Genomic DNA, 14,377 nt, shown 5'->3' with positions numbered 1-14,377 from the left:
TCCTGCATTTGGTAAGATGGGGGCTGTCTGAGGAAGTAACACATGGCCACCCTTCTGTCTCACCAGAGCAACTAGGAATCCATTTTTTTTCCCCTTGAGAGGCCAACATCATCAGCCACCTCGCATTCTCACTTTGTCTCCTGACTGACACAGGAGGCTGTATCCACTAGAGGAAGTCAATTCAGTTGTGAAGAGAAGATAAAAATCTAGGTCACACTTCTGAGCTAGTGTCTTTTTAAAAAAATTTTTTTTTTTGCTATACTAACTTGCTAAGCAATGTAAAAACTAAACTGGCACTCATATAAAAGATGAATGATGAGATCATTATTCTTTTCACACTCAGCATGAATTATTCCTCATCTTGGGCAAGTCTGCGAAGTCCTTTTTTGTTTATTTCTGTAATAGAGCTGTTTAATCATTAGCAGTGGACAGAAGTCAATACTGAATTCACACGGGTTACTAGAACAAAATAGCAAAATCTTGACTGTGTATGTATAGTTTTGCTTTTCCAAAATCATTCACATTTATTCAGTAACAATGTGTCTCTCTTTCCTGATTAAGTACTTCAGGCTGGTATCCTTGTAGTGCCTTATAGATGAAGGATGACATTGATACACGCTCTTTGCAAAGGTAGTGTGGTGAATCCAAGGTCAAATAGCTAAGGAACAAAAAGAGCCAGAGTAAGGTTTTTGGCTAAACTATCTGCTTGACTAAATGAATTTTCTTTGAGTGATTATTTGGCACTCAAAGTTTGATAAAGTTTTACTTTTATTAGTCAGGAGGTTGCGTGGAGCAAATGTCTTGTTTTTACTAAAAGCGACATAAAACCCCATCTTGATGCCGTTGAAGTGGGGTCAGCAGAGGAATGATGGCTTGTGTCTTGTGATCCCTGCTGGTTCCTAGGGGAGTTCGGAGCCACGCTCAGTGAACAGCTCTGCACTGAGGCTCCATTTATTCTCGTAAGCCAAACTGGCCGTGCAGGGCAGGAGGTGGGGGTACCGGTGTCGATGGCCTGTCACTGTCCATTCATTGCTTTGTGCTGTTTCTTGTTAACATTTTGAATATTTCTGCTTGAGTTCTAATTTCTGTGCCTAGGCCCACCTCAGTTGCAGCTCAGGTGCCAATAGCCATCGTGCACTGTTTGCAATACGTAAATACTGAATGCAAAAAGTTTCAAGAGGAAAAGCTGGCTTAAGGATTTTTGCTGGACATTGCCACACCTAGATAGGGGTAACTTTGCTATATTATTTTAAGTGAGTGTATGAAAAAACTTATACAATTCAATTTGCAGACCTTTATTTGTAGACTCAAAAGTAAACTGCAGGTAGGTCGTACTTCATAATTCATCAACGGAGTCACAAGTTTTTTTTTTTCAGTCATATTTTTGGGAGAAATGTTACATTTGGAAGAGAAGCCTATCTCAGAAAGTTGGTTTGTTACATTCTTGATTATCATCTGGACAGAATTTTAACCATTGGTTAACATTTCACAAGGCTTAAACCCAGAATAGAACTGAATTTAAGCAAAGACAGCTGAATTTTAAGTTAGCGACCAGGGTAGGACAAGGATAAAGGCATCGTTAGTGCTACCTTCACAGAGATTCTCAGCATTCCACCTTAAAAAGCCAACTGCGCAGAAGAGAAAGCCCGTCCCATCCAGCCCCTAGGAAGAGTCAGTCGAGTCGGTTTTTATTTTTTTTTTTAATTCTTTCCTTCCTAGGACGTGCCTGATCTTCTTGAGCAGTCCAACACAAGCTAACCCGTGAGGTTCAACCAGGCTAAGTAATTGGGGGACCGTGTCAGCTCTGAATTACAATGAGCAGCAGGGAGGCTCTGTCAGCTGACTAATCAGGGGTAGAGGGTTTTTGCAGAGCTGCCACCATGGTAATGGAAGCTGCTCCACTAGCTTTGTTTTGTAGAGATCTCTGGCTGCCGGTTTTAAACACGACCGAAGAAGCAGCTCATATTTCATCCATGTTGCACTGACAATTGGAAAAGAAGAGTGTTATTGTGTATAGGCGAGATGGCAGAAGCTAATCCCCCGAGAGGCAAGATGAGGTTCAGAAGGAATGCGGTAAGGGCTCTGCCTGCAGTCCTGGAAAGCCTGTTCCCAAGTTCAAGTGTAGGGATGCTGCAGCATGGTGCTCACACTGCTGAACGGGCTTCTGAGGACAGATGGAGAATGGAGACTGGTGTTTGCATGGATTGCATTGGTGTGATTCCTGTGCTATTGACCTAGGGAAATGTGCAGTCGAGGAGATGGAATATAATTTCAGAATCTCAATGTGATCAAGTTTATGAGGACGCACGGCTAGTCATGGTACTTGCGTAAGACCGTAGAACAGTTTTTAACCATTTGGCAGAGTAGCTGTAAGGCACGAGTTAATAGCTAACAAAAGGATGCATCCTTTTCTTTCGTTGTGGTCCAGTTAGGAGTAGGAGACCATGCACGGGGCCTGGAGACGACTTCATCAGCTTTTTAAAAAGGCAGCCCTTCCTGGGTGTTACTGTATAGATGAAATGATATTAAAGCCTGCGATGACTGGAAATCCTTCTGGTTTCAGTCCTTCTCTAGACTGAAACTTTGAAGAGGCAGGAGTCCTGCCTGTGGATAACTTCTTTTTTAAGAAAATATGGTCACTCACTGCATGAAAGGCTGGGATTTAGAAGTCTCTCCTTTTGGATATATTTCAGACACTTTTTAATTAAAAATTTTCCTTCATTGCTTTACTCATATACTAAATTCCCAGCAAAAATTTAAAGCAACATTTCGGTATACTGTGACACTAACTAGTTCAATAACTAACTTGTCATCAATGCAGTTTTGATACCACTGTCTTTCAAAGCTTTTGGTATTATTAGTGTTATAATTTAAAACATAGTACTAGCTCATTAAAACAATCAAGACAAGCCAACATACCCAAAATAAGAGTAAAAGCCAGTCGTAGGAAAAAGCAAATGACATTTGGAAACAAAACTCAAGGAAAATGAACTAGTAAGAATTTTATTGTTGTTGAATGAAAGTGAACAAAAATGGGTAAGTAATTTGTTTTCTCATAAGGTTCTTAGCACAGAAAGGTATTTTTTTAAATTATATTGAGGAGCTGTGTCTTTTCATTTAGACAAAATTGTCTTCGCCTCTGTGCATGAATTTGCATTAGGAAGATAAGCGTTTCACACTTTCAACAGTTCATTTGTGGTGCACAAGAAGTTTGGTATGTGTGCTTTGCAATATTGGGTGCTACTCACATGAGTGCTTTTGTTATCAGAAGTAACCAACTCCAGCTTCCAAAGACATAGATGTTTTCTCATGAGGAACTTTCATGTTTATACACACATGTGAATTTATACATACAATGCACCATGCAAGGATTTACTGAAAAGGGCTCTTTAGTCCTGTGCTGCAGATACTTGGGCTATAACAGTAAATAACCAGTGGGCTTGGGAGCTCTCCGGTAGAGAAGGTGGGACATGTTCACTGATATCACAAAAGAACGCTGGATGGGGAGGAAAGCCTAGCATAGGAGCTGGCATTTGTTTGGCCCTTGTGCAGGAGTGTATGTTTCTGCTTCGTTCCTCCATTTTTCTTTTAAATGAATCACTTTACATGACCCCTAGGAGCAGCTGCAAGTGAAAATGATTGGATTAAGGCCATCATCCAGAACTGTAGTGGAAGGCAGACTTGTTCTGCTTACATGGATAGGACTTGACTGTATTGAAACCTGGAAACTCAGCTGCTGACACAATACTGCTTTTTTTAAAGATTGATTTATTTATGCATACAGAACTGGGGTACAGGCCAGAGATGTGGAGGGTGAGAGGCTTCACCAGAGACAGGGTGGGGAGCAGAACAGGCAGACTGACAAAGTTCACTGCTGAGGGGAGCAGCGGGCGGGTCAGGAGAGGTCTGCCGCACCATGTGGGTCACCTCCTTGACTGGGGATCGAACTTGTGCTGAGGGGGCTACGGCTAGCTTCGTAGTGCTGCAATCTAACCTGTTGTGCCACCAGGAGGGCCGTGGTGATGCAAAACTTTGACCTTGAGAGATCTCTGGAGTTGGGCTGGTTTTGGTAGCACCTGAAAAAATTATCTAGTGGATTTAAAATCCAAAGAGAGGGTTTAAAGTGATTACTCGGTGGAGATTGCAATGACCGGGGTCAAGTTGGGGTGCGGGGAAGAGTATAAATAAATGCCAAAAAGAACAGACCAGAAGGAAGGAGTCATCCTCGGGACTGTTCTTTCCATGAGGTAACTTGGTAAGTGGACAATGTGTACTCTTTCGGGATGGAATATGTGGGAAGAGAGCAGATATAGCTCCTGCCATTGGAAACACTTATGTGTAGCTTGAGGTCATGAGATTTTCTCTAGTGAATTCTGAAGAGATGGAATGAACCTTATCAAGGCAATCTGCGAATGCCAGAATTTTGTTTTGTGAGGTGATAAGAGGCCATGATCATTTCCATTCCAGGGCGCCATGATGCACAGTTGTCTTAGATTGATAATATTTGTCCCAACCTGTAGATGCCAATGTCAAGATCTGCCAAGGCAGCAAGTCTTGAGTCTGTGCTAGGTACGTGTTAGGTACATGTCCTGGAAAGTGTTGTGTGACATGGGAAGAGCTCATCCTGAGTGTTTAAGGAGGCCTGGGCCCCACTTCCACCAAAGTGCCACAGGTGAGAAGGCGGTGAGGCCTGCTTCCTGAAGTGTGACAGAGGTGAAACAGGACAGTCCATGTCACAAAGCCAACGTGTATGTTGGGGCTTTCTGCCAAGCTTTCTAAATTTTCTAAATGTTACTAAATTTCTATGCCCTAAAGATTAGAAGAGGAAAAGCTATCTGAATATAAGTTGCTTTTAAAGTATGTAATCAGAACTTCTATATTGTATCAGGCATTTTAAACATTTTGGAAGAAATACCTGGGGTATACCTGGGACATGTGTAGGATTGTGACGTTGCCTCAGGCACTACATGAGAGGATCCTAAACAAGGCTAATTCCCAGACTTAACTGGTGAAATGCTGCATCAGATGCGTGGCTTTCATTGAAGTTATTGTTGGCCCGCACCGTTGTCAGGGCAGCTATGGAACTGGGCAGGGAGGGGTAGGTGTGAGAAGGGATTAAAGTCTTCTGTCAGAAGGAGAGGAGGGTGAGGCGCCCATTAACTTGACGGGGAGTACCTGCTGCTGCAGGGGCTGCGCAGGGGGTGGGCAGGGGCCGAGCCTGGTGATGGCAGCCCGGCCCAGCTCTACGAAGCTGAGCAGCAGCGTGTTCATTTTTCCTGAGGTGCCTTTAAGTGGTCACATGTTGGAACTCTAAAAAAAAAAAAAAAAAGCCTGTGAAAAGCAAAAACCAACGCTGTTTCCTCTCTCATGCTGTCTTTTGTGTTGCTAAAAGAAAAAACTAAGAAAATAGAACAAGACTGACCCTTGTCCACATGTCTTTGCTTTTTTGACAAGTTGTCAAAAAACAATTTATTGTCTTAAACCCTGGGTTCGATTGTGGGAAAAAATAGAAGTCGTGATTTTGCATGTTTATATAACCGTACTGATTAGAGCTCCTTACAGCAGCATAGCAAACCACTCAGAAATGAAGTGTCCCCAACCGAAATGGAGAAGCTCGGTGGCGGTGGTGTATTAGCTGTTGATCTGCAGCTACAGTGTGCATCGGCTACTGTGAGGGTGTGTGGGAGACTTGTTCATTTCAACACTAGCTTGAAAATGGATTTCTCGAAGCTTCTGTCTGGAAATATCAGCATGCAGAGAAAAGGCATTCTGTGTAGCTATCGGCTCACATGCTATCACACGCACATTGGCCTTAAATCCATGTGACCTTTCAGGTTAAAATTTCTCAAGCGTGCTCTGTGCCCTCCAGGGTTTCATAGCCAGTGGTCACAGGGGACAGTGGTCATGTCATTGACAGTGGGCGCAAGCTTTAGCTCCGAGGTTGCAAACTGGCAGTGTGTCAGTGGCTTTTGTTTAGTCCATCTTGCGTTTTGTTTGATGAACTTTCTGTTTGTTCTCCATCTTTAAAAATCTTGACGTTCCACAAAGAGCCCTGGATTTCTAGCTGCTTATGAGTAATCAAAGATTTGGCAAAATGGGTCCCACCTTCCCACAGAACCTTTAATCAGAGCTGGCTAGCGAGCACCGCTCCGCCCACACGCCTTCCACTTTGCCACGCTCTCTGACACTTCCAGTTGCTCCCCATCTGGGAAGCGTGTGAGCTGCCATTTTCTATGTTGTATTTTCAGGTTGTGTGTGCACTCGCTTCTGCCTACTTCACCAGCTGACATCCGCCACTCACACACAGCAGGTGTTCGTTTGTCGCCTTTGCTATAGGTTTAGCCCCTAAATCTCAGCCCGACTCCTGTGTCATCTCACTGTGCTTCTCCACATTCCTCCTGTCAGTCCTTTCACCGCCCATTAGGAGTTCCTCCAGAGGGAGGAAAGCTGAGATGAAAAAATATATATTCATTCTTGTTTTCACTTAATGCGTTCTTAAGTCAGGCAAATCTGGGTTTTAATTCTCCCACTTACAAGCTGAAAGTTCTTGACAAGTTACTTAACCTTACAAAACCTTGGTGTGTTCAATCCCCTCCTGCTGCGCAAAACCACACAAGTATATTCTCTTGGAGTTCTGGAGGTCAGAAGTGCAAAAGTAGTCTCACTGGATGCTGTGTTCTTTCTGAAACTCTAGACCAGAATCCATTTCCTTGACTTTTTCAGCTTCTAGAGGCCACCCACATGCCCATGGCCCCACCTCACCATGACTCGCATCTCCTGCTCCTCTGGCTCTCTGCCTGCCTCTTTGTCTAGTTAGGGCCCGTATGACGCCCTAACCTCGCTCCCCACCTCCACTATCCAGACCATTCCCCATGGCCAAGGTCTTTAACTCAACCCCATTATGAAGTCCCCTCGCTTTGGAAGGCAACACAGCCCATGTTCCAAGGATTCAGATGCGACCATCTTGGGGATCATCATTCTGTCACACTCAGTGTCTCCAGTTATGAAATGACAATGGAAACCGAGCCTATGGCACGTAGAGTGCGCAGCACAGAGTCATCTGGTGCTTGTAAGGAGCGTGATGCTCGTCATAGGTGCTCGTCGAATGTGGCGTGCCCTCCGCCGACCAGCTAGCCATTTTCTTTCCCCACCCTTCCTCCCCTACCCTCTCTTCCCCTCTTCTCTTCCTTAAGGCTTTGAGAAGTCCTGAGTGTCTGCCCATGTCTGCGTATGTGTTTTGGGCAGACAGTAGTTGTGAAAAGTGGACATTCTTGTGGATATCTTTGGGTTCAGGCTACTAGAGGGGGACCGTGGGCAGAGACGAGGAGACCCAGTGGACTGCGGTGAACTGTGGTGCCTTGCGGTTGTAGTGTGGTAACGTACATCTGAGGAGGTGTGAACCTGTGCCTTTTCAAACACAAGAGTGCTGTAAACCAGTGCTATCTGAACAAAGAAAAATACAATTAAAAGTCAGGTTAGTAAAATGATAGCAATGTTAATTACCATAAAACTGAATCTACTAGAAGGAGAGTGTGGGGGAGGGGAACAAGGGAGAAGGGTCCTCGGTAGACTGTGGTGGAGGATTCAAGGTACTTTGGGGGTGGGTGTGGTGTGGTAACATATATCCGAAGCGGTGTGAACCGCTACCTGTAAATCATATGTGGTGTTGTAAGCCAATGTTACCTTAATAAAAAAGTGTTTAAAAATGTATATTAGGATAAAGATAATTATTAGAAGAAAATGAAGCTATTAGAAACTTAGCTGATAAGGGGGTAGGGTGGGCCACAACTGTGGTGGCTGTGGTTTGGTGACACACATCTGAAGGGGTGTGGGCCCATCCCTCTAAATCATATGCAGTGTTGTAGACCGCGGGTTAAAGCACAGCACTAAGAAGCTAAAGCCACTTCAGCATGAGTTTGATCCCCTGCCCTGGAGGTGACCACATGGTGTGGCAGACCTCTCCTGACCCGCCCGCTGCTCCCCTCAGCAGTGTATTTCGTCGATCTTCCTGTTCTGCTCCCCACTCTGTCTCTGGTGAATCCTCTCACCACCCCTGTACTCTGGCCTGAACCCCAGTTCTGTATGTATAAATAAATAAATATTTAAAATAATAATAATAATATAAAAAAGAGAAAAGTAGTTATTCATGTGAGGCTGTAGATACATTATAATTAGATATCACTTATTTAGGTTAGGGACAAGCAAATGGGACTGGGATTGAAAATCCAGTACATGTGATTCACACATTTAATAGGCATGAGGGAGAGAAGCGATGTCCCTGGTTGGAATGCTGCGATTTTGTTGCCTTAAGAAATAGCTGACAAGTCAAATGGAAGGTTTGACAGTCGCTCAGTAGCTTAGTGCTTGTATAGCTAGTGCCAACAAGTTACTCCTTCAAAGGGCTAGTAAATTTGAGAATAACTGGCATAACAGAATCCATGTGTTCTAGGGAAATTTTCATGATAGCTTGAAAGTCTAAAACTCTCCTATAGTAGAAAACATTGTAAACATGTTTATACAGGCAATAAGTTAAGTTTGCATCCTTGATAGTGCATTTGCTTTAAAAATGTGAATTTCGTGGCAAACAAATCACTGAACATTTTGAAGAATTAAAGGAGAGTTTGTGATAATCAGAAAGTTTACTTAAGAATGATCTGATTTGAAAGTAGAGCTGTCTTTCGAAACATGTTGTACAGAAACCCACGTTTGGGGTAAGCCCTGTTATCAAATAGAAGCAATAAGAGATCTAATGGCTGCGCAACACAAAACCCCTCACTGGAAGCTGTTCACTACCTCAAATCCCGCCTGCACTGCCCGCTGGAGGGTTTGTGGACAGTGATTGTACTTTCTTCTTTCTGCTTTCTTCCTTGTTATGTTTTCAGCTGCCCCTGAACTTGACTGTGGGGGCAGCCTGACTCTCCTAGAAATGACAGGGGAGAGACACACACCCTACCTCAGTCAGAGTTGCCACGGTTCTCACTGTCCCCAGAGTATTCTCCTTGTCCAGTGCTGCCTCTGCAATTTTGGAGGTAGGTAAGGATTCCAGCCAGCCAGTCCCGGGGGTTTGCATCTAGCGATTTCCTACACAGTACTGGAGAATATGACCTTAAAGAAAGGCAGGGAAGAGAAGAAGATGAGACCAGATCAACCTAGAATACATGAGAGACTGAAAGTAATTTTGCTGTCAGTGTTGGCAAAGGCAGGGCACTTGCTGTCACTCTCATTTACAAGTGAAAAAATAAGCTGAGTCAAGGCAGGAAAGTATAATAATAGTGGCAGTTTACCCATGTGAAGGAGAGGTAAAGGTTTAATTCCCAAGGTAAATGGGATAGAAATAGAATCAGTGTCCTCAACCTAAGAATAGGTCCAGATGTCTCACAAGTCCATATCAGAGTCCACCCCCCTTAAGTAAACCTTTATTCATATCCCAAAAGTTTCCCATCTAAACCTGTCTGTTCTTATTCCAAGAATCCAAGGTAATTTTAAAAAAGCCTCTTCAGCTTTTATATTCATCATTTTACTTAATTTTTATACTAACTGGAAAGTGCACCACCACATTCAGCGCAAAATCAAATCTACACTACGTGACGCACGTATGTGTCTCACGGGCTCTGTCTCTTCCCCACATGTTGGTTTTGTCCCTTGAGATAAGCCTTCTCCAGAAGCAAGGCTGACGGCCACTTGAGCTCTGTAATGGCATTCTCAAAAGTTTCTTCCTCCAACCATTGTTGAACAATCCTAGGTAGAACTTTGGTTCTGCTTGCATCAAGTTTACAAGTGTTGGAAAAGCAAAGTCAAGTAGAAAAGTTACAGTTCTCATTGGGAACCAACATTAAGCATAATATGAGGCTGGCTTTGTCTGTCTGGGCAGCATAAAGAGAATGCTGTGTGGTTTCTAAACAATGGGAGTTTACTTCTCATAATTCTGGAAATGCAGCATTAAGGTGCTGGTGAGTGCCCGCACTGTTCACATGCAGTCATCTCTCCTTGTCAGTTAGCAGGGACAGAGGGCTGAGTGGATGCCTAGAAGTGTGGCTGGTACGAAGTCCTGTGTGTACTGTGTTTCCCTATACATACAGAACTATGATAGTTTCGCTTATAAATTAGGCACAGTAAGAGCTCGACAATAATAACTGATTATAAGCTAGAGTAATTACAACAATACACTGTAATAAAAGCATAAAGATATTTAAAGAGCTGAAATGACTACTAAGGGACTGATGACAACATGCTGGGCAAAGGGATGATTCATGTTCTGGGCAAGACAGAGTGTGATGGTGTGAGTTTTCATCATGCTACTCAGACACGTGCTATGCATTGTTTATTTCTGGAATAGCCCTGTGCAGTATTTTCAGGCTGTGATTGGTGTGGTTTCAGTCACCAAAATGTGAAGTCGTGAATGAGGGTGCTACCGTATAGTCATTTATTCTCCATGTTGTCACATTCGGGAGGGTTTAGGGAGCCTTCTGGGTTAGGAGGGCACAAATCCCATTCACCAGGGGAACACCCTCGTGACCTAGTCACTTCCCAAAGCCCCCACCTCCTTGTGGTTTCAATGTTTGAATTTGGGGAGGACAAACATTCAGAGCCTAGCAGAGGGGAAGTCGTTTGTCTTGAAGGGAGAGGGCAGCGCAGATATGGCCATCTGGCGGGGCCATGGAGAGCTGCCTCAACTTGTGTTCATTTATAATATGGATGTTTGATTTGTTGATTGAATTTTGTGCTCTCTGCTTTTACCTGCCTGTATCATACACAGTTCTCTTTCCCTCACTCCAATTTTCATCGTCCTTTAACTGTTTAGCTTTTATTACTATCTCAAACTGAGTTTTGAAAATGCACTTTTGAATGTGATTTCTCCCAATGTCTATAGGTGTTATACCTCAGTAAAGTTAATTTTTTTAAAATTGTGTGTTGTGTTTTTTTTAGAGCAGGTTGAGGTTCACAGCAAATTGAGCAGAAAGCACAGTTTCCATGTGTCCAGCACATGGAAATCTTACACAAAAATCTTACTCATTTTTGCTTTGTAGTTTTGGCCAATTACTAATATTTCTGCATGCCTGGAAAATTACTGTATCAAGCATAGTGGAGTGTGTACATATATATGTTGATTCTCAAAGATAAACATCTGAAACACATGCATATGTATGTAAAATATATACACACATGCATGCTGATTTTTCATAATGCACACATGAAACATGTTATTATACAATGTGGTGTCAATAAAGTTATTTAAAAGGTCACTATTTTCAAAATTTTTGACATATTTAGCTTTTCATGCTTGAATCTGGTGTTTTGAAGCTGACTCCCAACTCTACATTCTCAGCCTAGTGCTTTTTTTTTTTTTTTAAGAAAAAAAAATACAGAACTGGGGCACAGGCCAGAGTTGTGGGGGTTGAGAGGATTCACCAGAGACAGAGTGGGGAGCAGAACAGGCAGATGGACTGAAATACACTGCTGAGGGGAGCAGCAGGCGGGTCAGCTCCCTGGCTGGGGATCGAACCTGTGCTGCAGTGGCTGCAGTCAGCTCATAGTGCTGCACTTCAACCTGTTGCGCCACCAGGGAGGGTCCGGTTTTTTTTAATTGAAGTAAGATTTCGTGTGTGAGTTTCAGATGCTCATCACTGAGCATGGACCTGCGCACTGAGGTTCGGTTCCATCCTTTTCACCCGACCACTGTTCCCTGGGTCCTGATTTACTCACCGCCCTTTCCCTTGCCTTTTGGGGAAGCAGGAGTTGGTCTTGTAGTCCACAAGTTTTTTTTATTTAGTTCATCTGTTTTCTCTACATACCACTTCTGAGTGAAATCATATGATGCCTGGTTGTCTTTTTTTGATCTGGCTTATCTCACTAAACATAATTCCCTCTAAATCTATCTGTGCCGTTGCAGATATATTGTTGCGGGCTTTCACCTTTATTTATTTATTTGGCAGCTGAAGAGTATTCCATTGTATGTAGACCACATCTTCTTTATCCACTTATCAGTTGATGGGCTTTTAGGTTGTTTCCAGGTCTTCATTCTTATAAATACTATTGCGATGAACATGGGGGTACATACACATCTTCAAGTTAATATTTTTGCATGTTTTGGGTAAATATCAGAAGCGGAATAACTTAATCATAGGCAAACTCTATATTTAGTTTCTTGAGAACTCTTCATACTGCTTTCCACAATGAATGCACCAATTTACAAGGCCACCAACAGTGTACACAGGCTCCCTTGCCATGTCTGCTGCGATACTCGCTGTTTCTTGTGTTTGGGCAGTAACCATTCTCATAGGTGTGCGGGGATATTTTGTTTTGATTTCCATGATGAGCGCCTTTTCATTTGCATTTGGCCATTTGTATGTCTTTGGAAAGTGTCTCTTTGGATCCTTTGCTCATTTCTTAATTGGGTTGCTATTTTGTAACTGTTGAGTTCTATGAATTCTGTGGATATTTTGGATATCAACCCCTGTGGGGTAGTTGATGCGCAAATATGTTCTCCCATCTAGCAGGAAGTTCTTTCTTGTACATACGTTTGTCTGATGGGCAGCATCTGGATATTCTGCTGACCTTTCCAACTCCACATATCCAGGAACTCTTTCCTGAAGGATCAATATTTTAGCCCCTGTAACACATTCCCTGTGTTCCCCATGTCAAGGAAGGCTTGGCCCACCCACCTACTCAAGTCAGAAATCAGGGACTTGATTGTCCTGGTCTCTGCTTTGTCATCAAACACATTGAAACCTCATGCCTTGCAATGGTAGAATTCACGAGTAAATTCTGCCTTTGCCTTCGCTGGTGTTGCTCCCATTTAAAACCTCGACATCTAGTCTCACTGGATGTGGAATAGAGAGAGTCCATACCACAGGTCAGGGAAAGGCAAACCTAGAAACCAGCCCTTGAATTCTGATGGCAGAACTGAAGCGTGGCTTGTGGGAGGGAAATGCTGTGTTGGGTGGTGACAAAGTAGGGAGGGAGTGCAGGAACTCTGTGGGGGACTGTGGTTGCTTTGGTAGTGGGAGTGCTATGGTATCATCACTGGATGTGGGGGATGCTGTGTTTCCAACATCACCGGATGTGGGGGATGCTGTGTTTCCAACATCACCGGATGTGGGGACCCTATGTTTCCAACATCACCGGATGTGGGGACCCTATGTTTCCAACATCACCGGATGTGGGGACCCTACATTTCCAAAGTAGAAACAACATAAACTAACGTTACCTCCAAAAATTTAAACTTAGGAACAAAAACAACCCCTCCATCATCCCTGGCCCGGGCTCGAGGGCCAGTCTGCTCGCTCACCTGCCTGCCTCCACTGTTGCCCTAACAGTGCTTTCCCACAGCCATGGCAATCTCACCTGTGGAGCTGACTGTGCTGCTTCTAACCTCGTAGAACCTCCCTTTGGAGGAGAAAAAGCCAGTGTCTTTCTGCTCTGACCCCTCTGCCCATCTTCTGTCACCATCTCCCATCGCCTTATCCCCCAACCTCACTTTCTGGCTTTGCAGACTGAGGCCTCCTACACAGGTGAGATAGTACAGTGACTAAGCACACACTCAGGTACAAATCAAGGCTTCGCCAGCGGGAGCGAGTTGCATGAAAGCTGTCTGAGCCTCAGTGCCTTTATTTATAAAAGTGATAGGCTGACTACTTGATAGGATTGTTACGAAGAGAAGCTATATTAATGCTGCTCAAGACACTTGGCATAGGGTAAGCGTTTGCTATTTGGTGGCTCGTTATTCAGGGTGGGCGGTCCACTCCATCCCTCACACATTTGGTTTCTTAGTTTTTTGTATTCTTTCATTTAGTGGTTATGTCCAGACCACCTACTAGGTACCAGCATTCTAGAAGCTAGGAAAAAAAAAAAACATTGGTGCATCAGAATGAATTTCTGTTCCCTTCATGCTGTAAGACTGAGCTTCCTAAGTCCAGGATGCTCTATACTTCCCTGGTGTATATAGTCAAATTTCTTTGTTTCACTTACCAACTTTTCATGCTATAGAGTTAATGGTTTCTAGTGGGCTTTACTATTCGAATGTCATTTTCTTGCAAGCTGAGTAGAGACTTTATTTTATTAATTCATGTCCTCTGAATACTAACCAGGCCTGATAATCATTGACTTAAATGAACGGAATGGACTTGTGGAAGGTAATCAGTGAATGTTGCTTGGATAAAACTACAAGTATAATTCCATAATACAGTTTTCTTCTGCAAGTATTTCAACTCCTTGCTTTTCGTATGACTTCCTATGATCCTGCTTCCGAATTCAAGCTGTTTTTACAGGACGGCAAGCAATTTGACTACACATAACTATTTATTTATTTTTGGATTGTATGGCTTTTCTATTTTCAGCTTTTTAAATTGCTTTTTTTTTTTTTTTTGTAATTCATATA

The 14,377-nt window shown here is 43.2% G+C and overlaps 1 protein-coding gene across 6 annotated transcripts in view; it reads left to right on the top strand.

Annotated features, from left to right (window-relative positions):
- Positions 1-1,737: 1,737 nt before the first annotated feature.
- The window catches only part of MCF2 (MCF.2 cell line derived transforming sequence), a 62,209-nt gene continuing 49,569 nt past the window's right edge, over positions 1,738-14,377 (top strand). For all 6 annotated transcript variants that reach the window (XM_012727280.1, XM_012727279.1, XM_012727281.1 and 3 more), the window contains exon 1: positions 1,738-2,073. In XM_012727280.1, the coding sequence (XP_012582734.1) occupies positions 2,023-2,073 (51 nt within the window). In that variant the 5' untranslated portion in view covers positions 1,738-2,022. The remainder of the gene's footprint in view (positions 2,074-14,377) is intronic.

Source organism: Condylura cristata, unplaced genomic scaffold (assembly GCF_000260355.1).
Source record: "Condylura cristata isolate star-nosed mole 26May11 unplaced genomic scaffold, ConCri1.0 scaffold00019, whole genome shotgun sequence".
In the NCBI taxonomy this organism is placed as follows: Eukaryota; Metazoa; Chordata; class Mammalia; order Eulipotyphla; family Talpidae; genus Condylura; species Condylura cristata.
The sequence above is the reverse complement of the archived record's forward strand: the minus strand, read 5'-3'. Positions and strand labels throughout refer to the sequence as shown.